Raw genomic sequence first — 19,916 nt, 5'->3', positions numbered from 1 at the left:
AGAGAGAGAGAGAGAGAGAGAGAGAGAGATGGAGCCAACAGAATTCAAACACTCAAACCACAGGCCACTCACAGAGGCACTCAACCTTTCACTGCCACTTAAATAGCTCAGCTTGCACTAAAGGCCTCCTCTGCATTTTCCGAAGGGCAAACTGAACAGCAACAGAAAAAAGGACAGATCCAATCAAATAAGCCAAATTACAAAACATCCAAAACCAAAATGAGACAAAAACAGTCTCATTAAAACCTAATTTCTACACTGCAGATTGTATAGGGATAGATGTAAATACAGCTCTATTAAAGTGTAGAAGAAAAAGGGTATGAAAGGGTAGAAGAACACAGGACACATAAAAGCTTGATGAGCACGCACTTGACTTGAGCTGTCCGTCTGAGTGCTTTTCAGTGTGGAATGAGGAAGAGGAGGAGGGCGACGATGAAGGGGCGATGGGCTGGTCACTGAAGAGGTTCTCACACAACAGGCTTCGGCACAACTTCTTGAGGAAGCGGAGGACGTAGCCCACGCTGTTGACCACTGGCAAACTCAACAAATGCTGCTTACCGTCAAAGGTTGCTGAGGAAGAGAAACAAAGAGTGTTGAATTTCAAGTAAATTGAACTGTTGGAAACTGTGTTAATACACATAGTGTAAGACTTTATTTTACAGTGTCTGTCTTATACGTATTAAACGTTATATGTATTACATCACGGTGGCCAATGCAAATGTTAATATATTTTAATATATGTAACAATTTAAATAATACATACAACAGTGTTTTAAATTAATTTGCAATACTGAGTTCATTACATTTTAACTTAATTTAAAATACAAATACATTTATAAATAAATATTTTCTCTAAAGCATGAAAACAGAAATTGTGGATTATCAATTACTAAAGATGATGGTAATATTATCTGATAATCTTTCAAGTGGGCGTAGTTATTAGCTGATGATAACCACAAAATGGCCAAATATTGACAGATTAATCTGCTCTGGACAATATACCTGTCACATTTCACATCACATTTCTACTAATTAAACTTGTACAAATTGTTTTTGCTAACCAAGGTTGAATTTATTTGATAAAAAATATAGTAAAAACAATTAAAAAAGCAAACAATTTATTTTAATATATTTTAAAATGTAATTTATTCCTATGATGGCAAAGCTGAATTTTCCAATACTCCAGACCTCAGTGTCACATGATCATTTAGAAATCATTCTAATATGCTGATTTGATGCTCAAGAAACATGTCTTATTATTATCAATTATGAAAACGTTGATGAAATGTTGTATAAAACAGTTGTGCTGCTTAATATTTTTGTGGAAACTTTTTTTCAGGATTTTTTGATGAATAGAAAGTTCAAATGAACAGCATTTATTTGAAATAGAAATCTTTTGTAACATTATATAACATTATAATGTCTTTCCTGTCACTTTCGATCAATTTAATGCATCATTGCAGAACAAAAGCATTAATTTCTTTAAAAAAAAAAATCTTACTGACCCCAAGCTTTATAAAGGATGAACAGCAGAATGCAGAATGATAATTAGAATGGAGGCACACATTTGTGTTTCGCATGCAAATTAACCTGAGATCTTTTCTCCCCCGTAGCCCTCGGTAAGCAGGGTGAAGACGGCTTTCTGCTGAAACGCGCTGTCAATGCAGCCCTGTACCGCCTGCTGCAGCACCACAGAGGGCCTGGCAGGACCTAGGTGATTGGGCAGCTGCAGCACCTTCTGCCTGTCCAGGTTAGGACCTGTGTTCACATGCTTATTCACGTAGATACACACTGGGATAACATGGAGAGAGCGATTTTAGAGGTGGAGAAAAAGAAAGAGATGGAGAAAAAGAAAGAAAGAAAGAAAGAAAGAAAGAAAGAAAGAAAAAAAGAAAGAGATTTTAACACTAAACTATAGAATTAGCAATATTTGCATTTATAATGGAATAAGCACAATATAAAACTGCTGTAGTGCCATATATTTATATCAGTTCACATTCAAGCCATTGTCTGATTAGCTTAGAGAAACAAAAAAAAAAGCAAAGTTCAACACCACAGTTAATTGCAATGCTGTCGAGGGTAATTAGTTGCTCTTGCTCTTGAGAGTTTGAAAACGAGTATCCTTAAGTGTTTGTTTAACTGTAATAATAAGTAACTTAAAAAGCACAGTAAATAAATAGCAAAAACAACATGTCACCACAATAATCCAAAATTAATCCATGATCTAAAAAGACAATGCCTACATGTAATTGTACAACACACATACACCGAAATATTGGCACACAGTGCACGTCTGAGATTTTACTTTTAAATCCTTTGACTCAAATATTTGTCAAGGAATCTTCAAATATTAGAGACCACATTTATAGATCGTTTCCAGAGGTCAGGAAAGGATAACTGCATTACATACATATATATATATATATATATATAAGAAATACTCAAACAAATATCACATCCTTATCATGGGACCCAAGAGACAAGCAATAAAAGAAAGGGTGGGAGGCAAAAGATACTGTCTCTACATAGACATGTTTTTAACCTCATATACCAATTCACACACTTACAAATACAAAGAATAATACAAATATATCCTGTAATGTCTTTAAATTATTTCACATACTGTAAATCACACCTAAAAATCATCTGCGGTTTTATGAGCCAACCGGAGGCAATACATTTTTGATTACCCTAAATAAAACCAACCCCCCTCAATAGGAAACATTTCTATTTCCATGTATTCATTTATCTCAAGTGACTTACAAACAAGGAAAAATAAAAGCATGAGCGATTCATCTTAACAAAAACAATAGGTTTTGTATGCGTTACCACAGGATAAAACAGAAATAAAAAGAGAGCCAGAAATAGAGAGAAAGCAGCCTGTGTAGGAATCCACCAATCACTCGCACCCCCCCCTCCTCCCACACAATCTGTCCCCACTGACTTCCCTCGCTCGTCTGCTGCAAGCGGATGCTTTAATCTGACAGACTGCCATGCTCAGGGATTTCCTCCGTCGTCTGTCATCTAGAAACGCCATGACCAGGAGTCAGACACACACACTCCCCGTGCCGCTCATGGGTTAAAATAATCGCAAGAAGTAGCTTGTGCGTGTGTTTGAGAATGTGTAACAGGATGAAGTCAATGAATATTGAGTGTGGGAGGACTGACATGCACCACACAAAGCCTTAAAATAGATAACTGATAGCAAGATTATTGACATGCCAGACATGTAGGCTTACAGGCCGTTTAAATTTAGCACACTCAGGAAAGGCAATATAATTCAACACGTTTTCAAGCACAAAAGCTATTAAAGGGATACTCCACCCCAAAATGAAAATGTTGTCATTAATCACTTACCCCCATGTCGTTCCAAACCCCTAAAAGCTTAGTTTGTCTTCGGAACACAATTTAAGATATTTTGGATGAAAACTGGGAGGCTTGTGACTGTCCGATTGACTGCCAAGTAAATTACAGTCAAGGTCCAGAAAGGTATGAAAAACATCGTCAGAATAGTCCATCTGCAATCAGTGGTTCAACCGTAACGTTATGAAGCGATGAGAATACTTTTTGTACGCGAATAAAACATAAATAACGACTTTATTCAACAATTCGTCTCCTCTGTGTCTCTCCGCATCACCGTAGCGCCATTTTGGAGAATAACCACTGAACGCAAGCAGCATATGCTATTCTGTGTCAGCCGCGACACAACAAGGATATGTTTTCTACGTGACAAAATGAACATGGTTTTTGAAATATATGAAAGGGGCCAAAAGAGAGCGTGACTTTTCCGCTGCACAAAGAATTAAAGTCTAGAAACCTGGTGGGCAGACAAAAGCCTCTTGTTTGGCAACTGCTCCCAACAGCAAAGGGATTAAGCTTTGAGAACTCGAACTCAGGATTGAGTTTAGCCGTACCGTCACATCTTCTCATGTTTAAAGTAGACCTAGAACAGCGTGGTAGTGGAGAACCAGACAGGTGCATTGAGATGCAGTCTCCACTAATATTGAAAGCCAGAATTTAAATCACACATGCTGTAGTTAGCAAGTGAATTGATTCGAAGCTCATATTTTTTAAATACTAAGATTTTTTTATTCCACTAAAAAAAACAATGTTGCAGAACAGAATTGATCTCTCTACTGTAATAAAGAGATACACTGAATGATAATGCCTCTTAAGGCAGGAGCAGTCAGGTCCCTCAATAATGTCCCTTGAGACTCTCACACCTATTAACTTTTAAAATAAGAGATGTAACTACTCGTTTCTCTCTGTCCCCTCTCCTTCTAGTGATGGATGTTATTGCCAATTGGATGGGCAGCCCGTGTTGACCACTGGGTCATGACATCAAAGATTGAGTGTGCCTGTGCTGTATGAAATCATTACTGGCTACATTCACACAGACTGAGTTTAGATTGACAGATCAATGGATTAAAGTCTTATCACATCTGGCACAACAATATTTGAATGCTTAACCGTAGAGTATACTATGGAAATACATTTCATCAATAAATTCAAAGGGAGCGGCTTATTGTAAAGAACTTTCTATAAGATTAGATTAGGTCCGAGAATGAATACAAATTAAACAAAAGAGGCAATACATCCTCATAGTTTAATTGTAATAGATATTGTTGTCCTAAATAAGGAAAAATATCCGGGCTGGATGTAATTAAGACAGTGATGGTGGTCTTCTCTCACCCCTGAGACACACGTCCCATCGTATCATCTTGATAAAATAACAGTTATCATAACAGATATATGGGTAGAGTTACAGTCCCTACTGGCCACTAAAAAGAGAATGAGATGGCACTGAGTCATAATGTGACTCCTCTGAGGACAGTGATTCCTTTAATGCTCACATTTTATTATTCCCTTAATAGAAAGAGCTGGTTACTAGTTTCTGGGATTGGCATGGCAACACTGCAGAAGTTTTTGTGTGTTCGTTACCTGTGAGGACCTGTGGGGTGGCTGAGTGGGGGATAGTAGCAGCGTCCTGAGGGATTGAGCTCATGTCTGGCTCCGGGGTGCTGCTGGGAGGAGAGATGGCCAGGGGTGTCATCAAGCGAGACTTCAGCTATTAAAAAATAAATAAATAAACATTAAGTTTACTATTAATAATAATAATAATATGTTATATAATCATATTTTGATATTTATAAAACATATATATACATATAACACGTATATTATAATATTACATTTTTATATTATAATAAAAAACATCCCAGTGTATAATTAATATTATCATATTATTATAATTATTATTATACTTCTATACAGGCAGTAAAATATTTTTATTTACACTTTTTTAAAAACATGTGTATTGTCCTAACCATATAAATAATTAACAAAAACAAAAATAACACACAAAATACTTTAATGAGTTAAAAAAAATACTTATGTATCTAAATATTAACTTTTTCCTTTTAAAAAATTGCATGATAAGTTAATCAGAGCAGGAACAATCCAGATGTACGTCTCTATTTGTTCTCGATTTAGTGAGTCATACTCCATTAAAGTGTAATATCAAAATAAAATGCAGCCAATACCACCATTTCTCATTTGCATCATGTAGCAAATTTGCTTGGTTTATTTATGTTTTTGAAGTCGGGACAACTCACATCAAAAGCAAGATACATAAGACTGGACCATATCTTGCCTAGGGCACCAGAACCACCACCAGATTTAACCCCTTTTTACACAATATGTGCAAAATATGTGTAAGACAGGAAATAACCCTAATAAGTAATTGTAAAATGGCGTAAAATATAAGTTATGGAAGATAAACTGTCCCTAACAATGCTATAAAAAGCAATAACCATCAGGTTTAGGTTAAACAAGAGTGTATTTCCACGGTGTCTACTGCAAATCTGCTAACATGCACACACATTGTGGTAGCGTGTTGCTCTTTAAATCAGCAGCAGCGACATTATGAGGCTTGTGCTCAGGCACACGGCTAAAAATAACTCAGCAGCAGACTGCAGATACATCAGTCAAAGAACAACCACCCTATCACCTCCTTCTCTCATACAGTCAACATCAGATGGGCCTACCTACAAAGCATTACTCTGTTCCTCTAGCTAAACCATCATAAGTGTTACACACGCACCATTATGTACTCAAATGCACCACTTGATGACATTTATGCATTTGGCAAACACGTCTGAACAGTAAAAAGGCCTTATCTCTGTGGCCTACACATGCATGCGCATTTTTAAACAGTCACACAAACACTCTGATATTTATTGACCTTAAAGCCAGGCTTCCTCCCTCTCTTCTTAGGCACTTTAATGGGTGGGAGGGATTCTGGGTAGTGACTCTGATATTCCGGGTGCCTCTTCAGCAGCAGCAGGAATACTCATCAGACCTGAGAGAGAAAAACACAATGTCGTCAGAATGTTAAACTGTATTTACATTGTCAGAATGTTAAACTATTTACATATATTTACACACATTTATATTTATTCATTTTTAATACAATAGGTTGCATGTTTTTCTTGATTTAAAGTAAAAATGGTCACGTGTACTGTGATTCTGCATCATGTGACGGGGATTTTACTTTACAAATACTTTGAATTGTATAAGGAGTACACGTGTCTATTATTTGAATAATTGGATAATTATAAGCTATAAAAAGCAACCAAGACAAAACCACAACTATTTAATACCCAACCATAAATTCATCATAAAACTCAACACACCACCAACCAAAACACGCATACACAGAAATGTAGTCAGTATGAAATTTTGGGTTCCCACACCTTTTGACCAATGTATTTCCATGATTTTTCATTCATCAGTCATTCGTGATTACTGGATAATTTTAGTAATCTGAAAGGAAAAAATATATAAAAATAAACAATGTAGCAATTTTAGCTGATAAGATTTTAGAACTGAGCATAAAAGAAATTGTTTAATAAAAATAGTGTATATGAAAAGATAATAAATTATTAATATAGGCTTAGAAATCACAGTTTTAAGATTCCCTGATATTTCCAGGTTTTCTATGACCGTGGGAACCCTGGAATTTCCCTCTCACTTAATTCACAGAAAACTAACATCAAACCAACCAAAACCAAAACAGTTTAAATTAAAACAACAGTCAATGCTTTAACATATTCATTTTGAGATTGCAAAACTGAAAACACAAGAAGTTCAACTCAAAAACTTGACCACAGCCCAAACACTGCAACCTCTAGTGCAACCTGCAAACTAGCAGCTGTTCCTGGAATCATCACAGTGAAACAAACACTTAGTACTACTGTATAGCAACACTGTCCAATTAAAAATGAAAAAATGCTCAAAAATATAACATACAGAGCATAATTACACATTGCAATCATATTTATTGTGTAAATAGCAGAAAAACATACCCCAACACATATGAAACTGGGCTGGTATGAATTATTTAAAGAACAAAAGCTTGATGGTGAAGCTGTGAGGTGGCCTACACTGTGCAGACTGTGGAAGAAACAGACACTGAGCCACATAAAAGCATCTTCACTATCCTCCGCTCTTCCAACTCTCTCTCTCTCTCTCTCTCTCTCTCTCAGTCAGTCAGTCCCCCTCCCCCAGTCCTCATTCACTCTCATCCCCTCCCCCTCCAGCTGTGGTGCCTGGCCTCAAGATTGGCTCTGACAGAAGGCTTCCCCTGCTCTCCTCCTCTCTCCTCATCCTTACTCTTTAAGTAAGTATTCCCTGGAAATCTGTTGAACCTTTTAAGGTGGAATTTTAGGATTTTATTATTTAATTACGATTTCTTGGACAAAGAAATTAGTAATACATATTATGCATTAAATCACAATCTCATGACTACAATTAAAGTAATAACAACAATAATAATAATACAATTGGGATAATTATTGATCATTTTAATTATTATGCTACCTTCTAATTATTTGTATTGATTCTGTGACTGACACAGAACACACTACTTTCATATTCAGTTTTTTTAAAGGGTGGATAGTAAATATGCCATGCAATCTGTGAAGTGCATTCACTTTAGTCTGCACAGACAATAGACAGTTTGAAGCTCAGCTGTGAGATTACAAAATGAAATGAATCTACTTTGCTGCTTTTTAAGATAAGCATTCATGAGACTAAATGACAAATAGTACGAAAGCAAAAAGTTATCTGCACAAAACATCATGCCATGTGATGTCGGTATATTTTTTTAAGATAAGCATTCATGAGACTAAATGACAAATAGTACGAATGCAAAAAGTTATCTGCACAAAACATCATGCCATGTGATGTCGGTATATTATGCCAAAACATAAAGGAATCGTCTATTTGAGTTATTATTATTTGTTTACAAGACAGATAAGGATGACCCTAATTCCAAATTATTTTCATATGCACTTTCTAAACATCAGATCATTTCCGCTCGCCTGCTCTCTCTCCCATGCATCAACCAGGCCATGCGTAATTACATTAATCTATTTCTTACGCACAATGGTTTTTCCTACAGCTACATGATTTTATTCTAATTCCAATGACAGAAAACCGGTGCCCGGTAAAACGTTCAGAAAGCAGTCTGAGAGAGAGAGCGGACCATTAAAAACACAGCGTCAAAAATAGAGCACCATTCCTCATGCGCGTGATCATGTTTACTAGCAGTGCTGCATTGCGCGAGGTCTTCCTTCCTTATCTCCTAATCTCACCGCGAAATCAGTGGCACGTAAACACATTTTCAATGTACGAACACTCACCGACCACTCGGCGTTGGAGCGGATTCGTTGTCAGCAATGTCAACAATAGCGTATCAAGCCCGCTTCCGTGCTCCTGCAGCTTCACAGACCGGCCGCTTCTGAAACCCCCGCCAGCCCTCGATACCACCGCGCGCTCCGCAGTCGCTACGTCGTCCCCTTTCTGTCGTCATGGCAACTAGGCGCCTAACATCCTCCCTTTGCCATAGTCATATGCTGATCATGATGCAGAGCCTGCGGAATCATTTACACTTCAGCAGCGTTTAGAGCAGCCAAGACTCCCAAAACGCTAAACCCACTGCCAAAATCTAATGGCCTGAATTTTGTTAGGCTAGTTGATTTGAAAAATACTATTCATTATGTAAACTGTTTTTTTTTTTTTATTATTACACATTTTGTTCGATTTCCTTTTTGGACATAGGCCTATATGTAATAATTAATATACTATAAATTTAATAAATAAAGAATTGTATTAAAAAAAAAAAGAAACGAAAAAAACTTTATTAAATATTAAAAATAATATTTTCATTGCATTAAACGAAATTTGCCAATTCTCCCTGCAGGTTTAAATCTACAGGCTGAACTAGAACAAATCGCCAGCCTAGATGTAGTGAGACACATTAAATATGCATGCGTTTGCTCACATAATGTGGGCATGAAACCGATTTCGAGATCTTTCTCGGTGTTTAAATAATGTAAACCATTCTGCAGACATGATGAACACTGTAACCCTGCAATGCAACTACACCAAATAAATGAATAAATAAATAATGTACAAATAAAGCTGTTAACTGTTAGTTACCTTAAGGTAAAAAACATTAGGCTATAATTTATATTAGAATTATAATAAAAAAATAACACATATTTGTACTGTTTAATATTGTAAAGCAATAATAGAAGTAAAAAGTATGAATTATACCTTTATTTATATTTATATAATTACCTTTATTATACCTTTATTTATGTTGATGACATTTATATCCTATTTAACAAGGCAATATGTATACTTTTTACAACAAACCATTTTAATAGTTCAAAAAGGGTGGCGTTATATAATTTAATGACACTTGACAGTTAAGAATCAATCATGTAAAATATTTGTTTACTTTTTAAGGGCAAATAAATAAATAAATTCCTGTCTCCAGCTCTTGAAAGCACTATTCTCATTTAGGTAAGGTCAATTTTATACAAAGGACCTCAAACTCCATATTTAAACACTCTAACTTGCAATATAATCACAAAGGCTGAAACTACTTTTATGGAAGCTTGGAGAACAATATTTTAACTGATGTGTGTAATTTTAAGATTAGCTCTGAATAATTTTAACAATATCTCTGAATAATTGGGGTATTATCTAGTTGAATATGATATGCTGCCCCTCTTTTATTAAAATTCAGTTGCTTTATTGCGAATCACAGAAGGCCCACCACTACTTTATAATTTTGATAAGTAGAATACTACAAAATTAAGTGTTTCATGTGCACTGACACGCCTATGTCATATAGATATAAATAACAGAAACACTGTGATTTTAATACCACAAACAGCACAATAAAATCCAAGAAAACAACCAAATGAAAGATCACATGTCCAAAAACTCATATATAGGCCACAATAAATAGAAATGCAAACCGGAGCAAATACTGAACTCATCTATAGATGTAAACAGTTTTTTTTATTACACATTTTGTTCGATTTCCTTTTTGGACATATAGGCCTATAATAATTAATATACTATAAATGTAATAAATAAAGAATTGTATTTAAAAAAAAAAATATATATATATATATAGGCACGTTAGTTTCATCAGTTTTCACTTTGCTATAACATTAAAGGGATAGTTCACCCAAAAATGAAAATTCTGTCATCATTTACTCACCATCAAGTAGTGTATGTAACAACTGACGGTAGCTATTGACTTCCAAAGTATGGGGAAAAAAATACTATGGAAGTCAATGGCTACCGTTAACTGTTTGGTAACCAACATTCTTGAAAATATCTTCTTTTGTGTTCAACAGACTATCCCTTTAACTCATCAGTGGTGGTGCTAGTCACTTGTCATTTGGACATTGAGAAGGTAGCTTCACAAACCATAGAGCGCATATACAGGCATTCAACCAGACAAACCCAAGCAGATGATTTCACAAGGTGCATTTGGGTAAAGCCCCCCCATTCTTGTCCTGAACCGAAAGAGGCTCATGCCAACAACACACACTCACATTATCACTTGTTGGTGAGTGTACAGACAGCATTTTCATGTATCTGCGAAAGATTAACCACTATGTAAGCTGGACAGTGAAATAAGATTCAGGAAAAGTCTTTATATGAAAAGGTTAAGCCATTGGGCAGTGAGGCAATAAATTACATTTTGGCCCCTTCTATATCAGCACTTTGCTGCTACAGGAAGACTACAAGCACAAGAAAAGTACACTTTCTTGTTTACATCACAAAGCACACACACTCACACATCTTTACACAGCATCTATCAAACGGACCTGTCCTTGACCTCCCACTTGGATACTTGCATGTGATAAACTGCTTCCAGATCAACTGAAGATCAAGCCAATTGTCTTTCCAGTCTAACCACACACAAATGCATATTCATACACACAAACAAACAAACAGAACTGAAACAAAACAGTTCAAATTCAACATTATCATGCCAAATTTGCAGTGGAATAAAAAATAAAAAAATAAAAATATATATATATATATAATGAAACTAAAATACAATACTGCCAAATGCATAAATCATAAAATTACAATATTATAAAATGTGTAAAATGTAGTTAAGATGTGCATCTTTAAAAACACTGCATTGAATGTCCTAAATAAACAAATTAATGCAACAAACACAGTACCAAAATAACTTGTTTTCAATATTTACATATATTTCTATTTACCCACAATCCCTTTACAACAAAGAGCCACATGCTTTGAACACAACAAATGGATGATCACGTGAACACAGAAACAGCAGCACCAGCAAAGTTCAAACTACAATAGACGTACACAAAATCAAATGGGTCATCAGCAAGATCAATAATCTACGTGGGTTGCTATGACAACAGCACTTGCCAATGCAAAAATAAAAGCGAGCAAAGAAAGAAAGAAAGAAAGACAGAAAGGTTATTATCTTTGGGACTTGTGAAAAATCTTGTTGGCAGAGCACTAGCTGCTACCACAGAAATCACATCCGTGGTTTCTAGGGAGCAGCCTTACTGACCACTAAGAGGACGCAAACCACAAACAAAGAGCAAACTCATGGAAACTGTGCTAGAAACCCAGCTAGCCTGACACAAAGTATTCACAAAACCAAAGCCTCTACACAAATGTGACCCTGGACCACAAAACCAGTTATAAGGGTCAATTTTTCTAAAATTGAGATTTATACATCATCTGAAAGCTGAATAAGTAAGCGTTCCATTGATGTGTGGTTTGTGAGGATAGGACAATATTTGGCCGAGATACAACTATTTGAATATCTGGAATCTGAGGGTGCAAAAAAATCAAAATACTGAGAAAATCACCTTTTAAATTGTCCAAATGAAGTTCTTAGCAATGCATATTACTAATCAAAAATTACGTTTTAATATATTTACAGTAGGAAATTTACAAAATATCTTCATGGAACATGATCTTTACTTAATATCCTAATGATTTTTGGTATAAAAGAAAAATCAATAATTTTGACCCATACAATGTATTTTTGGCTATTGCTACAAATATACCCCAGCGACTTGAGACTGGTTTTGTGGTCCAGGGTCACAAATCAGTTCTACAAGTTTTGCTTCAGGACCTAAATTTAACACTAGAACCAAGTGGTGACCTAATATAGCATAAAAATTGTTTAGAATATAAAAGCATAGAGTATGAAATATAAAACCCAGAGAGAGGATATTCACGAGTGTCTCGCTGGACACTGCACTGTGTGAGATACATTTAGACAGCCTGACGCAGAGCTGGGCGCCATTCACCCATCCAGCTGATTGCTATATTTAATTTCTAATTATGCCTGGAATACAGAAGCCAATTAATCAAAAGTTAATTAAAGTCATGGATTCATCTTTAGTGGCAACTCAATCATCTCAAACCCGTTAACACTGCAGATGAGGGACAACTACTGTGTGTGTGTGTGTGTGTGTGTGTGTTCATCTATATGTCTATGTAAATGAAAGAGAAGGAGAGGAAGATGGACAAAAGCCTAAAGCATGTTACATTACCTTAGTTTAAAAGGTTTTGGATTTTTATTTTTTAATTCAAAATTAAAAAATTTAAATTAAAAAAATTTAAAAAACAACGGCAACGGCATGTGGAGTCAGATAAACGCAATTAAAAGAAATCTCCACCAGTGTTACAGAGCATAATTTGAAATAAACTATTTTCTATCATTATTTACTGTATCGATCACTATTGTTACTACTTTCTGACAAGACCAGTATAGTAATCTAAATAATTCAGTGCATTCAGATTGTAATAACTGGATTCAAAGCGAATAGATTAACTAACATTTTATAATGTTCACATTGTGTTAAACTACCTATTTGACATATCGAGAAAATGCTGCTCTGACTGGAACAAAAGGTCTAGGTGTACTAAATAGAGAATGATCATCAATTTTCTGGTTTCAAAGTCACATGCCCGGAATTGCCTGCAGCCACTGGCTGGAAATTATACCTAAAACATTCCCACTGATTGCACACATGCACAAAATGTGTAATACAATGTGCACCCACACACACACACACACACACACAAATCTACTCAAACCAAAATAACAAAAGAAAAAAAGCAAGCAACTCCAGCCAACACCTAGCATAGAGGAGGGGTTTTGTGAAGAAAGAAAAAACTAAATTGGTGTGTTACCCCTCGGAAACAATGGCAAGAAGTTATTTACTTCATTAATGGCACGTTGCCATAGCAACAGACAAGGGAAACCTGATACTGAACACCATTTGATCAAAATATGAAAAATATCACCAAGAATTAGTGTAAAATTTGTGTAAGACAAGTACAGTCCTATATACCTATAAAAAAAAAGCAAAAACAAAAAACAGGAAGGAACATCTGCCTTTCTTCACATACAGCGTAAGAATAGGGACTGCAATAATTAAGCATGGCACAAATTAACCTCCATTAATCTTTTTGAAGTCAAGCAGTGCAGAATCCCAGGGTCCAATGTAATGAACAGAAGATCTTCTCACTCTTTCATTCTTTCTGTCGATCTTATCCTCTCTAATACTGTATTTTTCCCTCTTGTGCCCAATTATTCTTCTCTCATATCTTTTTAGATCCTTTTAACCAGCTGGCGAACCATCTAAATCCCTCTTAATGATGGTAAAACCCTGAGTATTATACAAACAGGTGTGTGTATGCATATATAGCATTTTATACACAATAGATCTGACCTTTTTCCATTCATGAACAAGAAGTGAGGAAACAGCATCAAGAACGCTAATATAACTCCTAACCATCCACATAAAGCTCTTAGAATTTCAAACAACACCTTGGAAATTTAGGAACAAGCATGGATTATGTGTTTGTGAACTCAGCTGTTGAACTGCAGTTAACATGAATTAATGTCTTACTTTGAGAACAAGTAGGAGGTGTCCTATCTCGTATCCGACGCCCACTCTGCGCTTCCTCTCCCAGGTCAACCAGCTGCCAAAGACCCCTCCCCCTGTCGTCACAGTGATCAAGGCGGAGGCGGAGCCTGACGCTCTGCACACCCAGGACGCTTGGTATCCAGGAGACAGTGGAATCCTCCAAATCCCTACCACGCAGTCTCATTCCCACAGCGACTCACACATCGGCCAAAACATTACACTGGGAGACACAAACACACATATCAAGAACATTAGACCAGTGTGCATCATACAATTCTCAGCTATCATCTCTGAGGGACATATACTGTTTCTTTTAAGGTACCAAGTAGTCTAATATCAGACTGAAACAAAATGACAAATTAATGTTCTATGGTTTCCACCACTTTCTGATGAGAGGACTACAGCACTGGTATCTTACTGTCATCATCAATTATAAAATGTATTATATAAAGACTGGGAATTTAAAGATCTGTATTCGCAAATCTTTCAAGATTTGCAATTGAAACAATAAATCCTAACTATTCTAACTATATTGCATTCTAACTATTTGATTTATTCTAACAAAATAGTATATCAATGATACTAAATAACACTGCCAAGAAACTTTCAACATCAAGCTTCAATAGATACATCAAGACGGCCTGGACAATGACCTGAATGGATGTTCACAATGGCTAGCAAAAAATTGGTGAAATTTAATAACTATTCAGTCTATGATTGATTAATCTTTGTATTTCTGGTTCAAATAGTCCTTATAGACATATGTGTTAGGTAGTGTAACACAGCTTTATCTGAATAAAGCATTTGGACTTAGGTAACAAATTCCAACAGCTTGAAATACAAACTAGAATTCCAGTTTCACACATAAAAGCAAGTATACCTTTTGAAGTGTCAGGGATGTTTTCATTGACCCTAAATCAGGGTATTGAGAGAGTCGTTGCATTAGAGTTTCTCAGGCATCTTTGTCACACTTAAAGATCAGACCAAGTGCTTTATTTTGCAAAGGTCTTTGCAGCCACTCCTGACCCAACCACTGAGTAGGCATGCTTGTTATTCAGCCGAGTGGTGATGCAATGCATCTTCAAAGTAAAGATGACCCAAAGTGGCCAGGACATCACACACACATCACCACTACAGGCAACTGTGGATTTCAAAATGATCAATCCAAACATGTAATGTAAATGAGTTTCCCCACTGCAAAGTTACATGTACCTTGTTGAATTTACATGTACCTTGTTGAATTAAGTCACTACTGCACCAAGTCATTCATATCTCTCAATATCATATTTTTTAGCTTCTGTGCTTTATTTTTCAGTAACTTTGACAACCGCAAGTCTGCAACAAAGGTCATTTCACAGGGATAAAATTTACAGGACACTAAAATCAGCTGAAGAGGACAAACGGTGTCCCATAACTTTGTACTAAATTAAGCATCACCAGTACAGAATTACTTTAATAACTAAAAAGCAGAGTGGAGAAAATCCCAGTTTCCCAACTGTTGATTCAACACTTCCTAGTGTTTGTAACCATACTGTATTTAAAAAAAGGTGGTCTAATAATTACATATACTCATAGAAGAATTCACCTTATTTACTCTTTAGAAATTGGGTACAGTAATTTAGTACAAGAAGCCTTCATTAAATTCAAGTTTGTCATTTTACTATACACAAATGTATAAATGTAGCAACAACCTCTAGTATCTGCTGCACTCATTCTACAAAACATTCTCTACAAAATACATGAAGGATTTCCTGTAGAGTATTGTAAACTCTAGACTATTTCTATTCTGCATATGAAGGTCTCTCAGAATTAAGTCCTTTATAACCACAAATAACCATTTCCATTTCTCTTAGCCACAAAATGTGCAGCATGAAATTAGAAGTTGATTTTGGGTTAAAAAAAAGCAATGAGTTCAACTGACCAACAAAAATTTAATTATAATAAAAAATGAGATGCACATTAGCCAACTGTGCCAAACAGTAGAGTTATTGTTAGAAAAATTGGCCTGGAGGAGAATAGATGATTTTTCACCACACAAGACAAAAAAGTCTTGTCTTTTAATAACTATCCTAATTCAAGCATCCTTTAAGCCATTTCAGTCATCAGAGGAAATCTAAGCATTTCAATTCATTCAAATTCAGAGAGAGCACATACATACGTCTTTTCCATCCAAAAATAGTTCAAAGTGAACCATGTTCCAAGCTAGTTCTCATGAATGCATATTTTACTGGTTGGCACCCTTTGTGGCTTTTTTGATACACACATTCATGAAAACAATCCTAAATAAGGATATTGGGTCTTAATTTAATGAATCATGTACACTTTTCCAAAGCTCACACATATGGTTTTGATTATACTTTAATGTGTCCAGATTTCCTCATTGGAGAAACACTTGATATTAGAATGTGCATCATCTTAATGGAAAAATTCTAATCACAGCTAAATTTGTAGGTATTCAGGCAAGTGTTGCAGCATTTGATAGAGTATTACACTGTATTGCATGTTTAAAGTAGTTGGTTGTTTAAATTGTGCATAACTGTACGTGTATGAAGTGCACAGCAAAATAGAATCAATGAATCAATGGTTGCTAGTCTCTGAATAGATAACTCCAGGGACACACTGTGTAGTAGTCTAACAAAGGGTTGGAAACAGTGACTAATGGAAGTCATTTCACCAGGGGGTTTGAATACTCATACTGAACCATTCCTATGTAGTTTAATGAGTGTAATGGGACCCAGTTGATATGTGCCAGTCATATCACATCCTGAGAGCCGGATTACAACTGAACTTCCTTAGCCTTCAGTACAACAAATCAGTGCAAAAGAGAGCTCTGCTTCACGATCACAAAATCAAACCTGAACCCTCATCCCTTTTAGTTATTATATAATAAATAAAACCGAGATGAGCAATCTGGATGCAGAAGTTTGCGTGCTTTGCTCTCACAGCAGACCGGCAGCTGCCCCTGTAATAATGTCTGCCCTTCCAGATAATCCTTTTAGTGAGGGCCACACTTGGCCAGTGCTTTATTAGCATTCATCCATATTTTATCATATTTATTCGTATTTGCCCTTGTGCTCTGTAGGTGCAGGGAGGCTTAGGCTCCCCTTGAGAAATTACTTCAGAAGCAAAAGACAGAGTTGGAGACACAGACACATTCAGAATTTAAACATTAAAATTCACTTGTGCTCAGGACAAATGCAAACTGACCTTCTTGATTCGTATTCACATACACACACACATTCTGGAATGCTGAAATGCCTAAAAGTGCACTCAATAATTTTTTATTTGTTAAAATATGTTTAAAATTATGACATTCGCATAGCATGAAGACTCAGTGGCCTACAAAAACACTTTTATTTTACATTGAGGGGTTACATAATAAAGGTTGACAAGTTAATGTTGCATGTCATATGCTCACTTAAAGTTAAACACTTGTAATTTAATAACACTGTTAATTGTAATTTTAATCAAATCTCAAAATAATTATCCATTTTCATGCTGTAAATTATAATGCTGTTATGTATAAATTCACATATAGTATTTTTAAAAACATTGATTTTAGTGTTTTAATGTTTTATTTTTAATTTATTTAGACAAAAATATCATTCATTTAAAAAGTAATGGCTGCTGAAAATTCAATTTGGCCAGCAGGAATAGATTACATTTTAAAATATATTAAAATAGAAAACAGTTTTTTTTTTTTATTAAAATATTTCACATCATTACTGTTTTTACTAATTAAATAAATCCAGCATTGCACAGCAGATATCTTTTATCAATATTAAAAAAATATATAAATCTTACCAACCCTAAAGTTGTGAACAGTTGTGTAATCTCAACATAACAAAAAAATATTGAGAGCACAATAAAACGTAGGCTACAAAAAGAAAGAAAGAAAATGCATGATAAAAAAGAGCTTATACTTCATTTAACAAACTCGCATAAACAACAAAATCTTGAGTCAGCAAATTCAGTCAAGAAGACTGAATTCCATTCTGGATGACATTCAGTGAGAGATATTCAAATACACTTTCCTTAAGCTTTACTGTATGTGTTTCCACAACAGGAGACATATTTGAATATCTCAGTAAAAAGTAAGAAGCGGAGCCATGGGTCAAAAGGCAAGATTTAGAAGTACGCTGTATATAGAAGTGCTACTTAGAGGCCATTTCATGTTTTTTCAGTGTAGCGCAATCAGAAACAGGGAGGGTCTAACAGTGGTAACAGTAAATGGTGAGGTCATGTGGGGAAGGTCTTGTAAACAGATTTAAAAATAGGGGAGCTCATGGTGAGGATCATCGAAATGACCTTCAGGTTCAATCATTTCACCCAGCTAAATCTCAATCGTAATCATACTCTCAAGAATCACTTCAAAAAATTGCTGAGCTCATATCGACACTTGGAAAGACACTTTGTCTACCAAAAAATAAAAAAAAGATTAGCCACTTTTGGGCCAATTACTCCACAATCAAGTCTTATTTCAGGTCCATTTTCAGACCAGAGTGTGAATTTTAATGTACCATGTGTGGCACTTTACAACATCCTGCTGATATCTCTGATGCCTCAGCACAAGGTCAACAGAAAATTATTTATCTGTCGTTCAGCGGTATTTCCTCACACGATCCATACCATAAACTGTAAAAGGCCAGGGCTGCTTTTGCATGAACCTGAAGTGCTCTGTGAATGCAGTGTGTTTTTCTAACCTTGTAACCAAACACACTTTCACACAGTCCATCTCTAGTGGCTTATTTGGTTCAATAATAAAGAATGTGTGTATCCACTTATTCACTCTGACACAGTGCCCGAGGGTCTAATAATACATACACCACTGCACTGTATATGTGTGTGTGGGTGTCAAGTGGGAAAAAGACCTTCACAGGAGTCATTTCAAGCATGTTTAATCCCTGAAGCTGCTCTTTTCTAAAAACATTACTTGAGGTTTAATCATTATACCAAAATGATGACTATTAGAAATCGGGACTGTAACCCACAAATGGTTCTGATAATACATTAAAGCTTCTTTTTTTTGTCTGCAAAAAAGTTGTTTGCTTAGCTGAAAGCAATAAAGCAAAATTATTATCAGCTTTCTTATTCACAAATCTCACTATTGCCCCCAGGCTGAACTGCAATCCTTTAGTTTTTTAAAGAAAATGACAGCGAAACAAAAGCCAGCACAGGTGGGGCAGATAGATTGTCCCAGCGGACAGAACACATAAACAACCCTACCCAGAGGAAATGTTTATTGCTCAGAGGTTGATCCTTCATAAATCAGAAGACTTACATAATGGAGATCTCAATAATGTTTCATTTAAGTATCAACTTTGCCTCAGAAGTTCTCCCAAAAAATCATTAGGAGAAATAAGTCACAATTTGACAACTTTTGACAAAGTACAGAGCTATAAAATTCATGTGGACACATGACCAAGATCATTTGAACAGAAATCTTTAAGTTCACACATTAAAATCTCAGGAATCTTGTCAAAACTAACCACAGTGTGAGACATTGCTAAGATCTCACATGTGAGATCGGTGGAGACATTTTCACAACATAAAATCTGAGAAGCAGGAGACCCAAGCATCCCCCCCCCCCCCCATTTTACCCCCTAT

At 35.6% G+C, this 19,916-nt stretch overlaps 1 protein-coding gene and 1 long non-coding RNA gene across 2 annotated transcripts in view; both read right to left on the bottom strand.

The window, feature by feature from the left end:
* The window catches only part of LOC107696081 (sex comb on midleg-like protein 4), a gene marked incomplete at its 5' end in the record, with an annotated part of 23,500 nt that extends 17,166 nt beyond the window's left edge, over nt 1-6,334 (bottom strand). The window contains 4 exons of the mRNA XM_016496254.1: nt 370-570; nt 1,591-1,791; nt 4,942-5,068; nt 6,245-6,334. Of these exons, the coding sequence (XP_016351740.1) occupies nt 370-570; nt 1,591-1,791; nt 4,942-5,068; nt 6,245-6,334 (619 nt within the window). The remainder of the gene's footprint in view (nt 1-369; nt 571-1,590; nt 1,792-4,941; nt 5,069-6,244) is intronic.
* Nucleotides 6,335-6,336: 2 nt separating this feature from the next.
* Nucleotides 6,337-19,916, bottom strand: part of LOC107696132 (uncharacterized) — a 16,847-nt gene continuing 3,267 nt past the window's right edge. The window contains exons 2-3 of the long non-coding RNA XR_001635059.1: nt 14,292-14,529; nt 6,337-6,361 (exon numbers count right to left, since the gene is read on the bottom strand). This is a non-coding gene — a long non-coding RNA (uncharacterized LOC107696132). The remainder of the gene's footprint in view (nt 6,362-14,291; nt 14,530-19,916) is intronic.

The sequence above is a fragment of the Sinocyclocheilus anshuiensis genome, unplaced genomic scaffold (assembly GCF_001515605.1).
Source record: "Sinocyclocheilus anshuiensis isolate Anshui unplaced genomic scaffold, SAMN03320099.WGS_v1.1 scaffold306, whole genome shotgun sequence".
Lineage (NCBI taxonomy): Eukaryota > Metazoa > Chordata > Actinopteri > Cypriniformes > Cyprinidae > Sinocyclocheilus > Sinocyclocheilus anshuiensis.
This window is presented reverse-complemented; position numbering and strand designations above follow the sequence as displayed.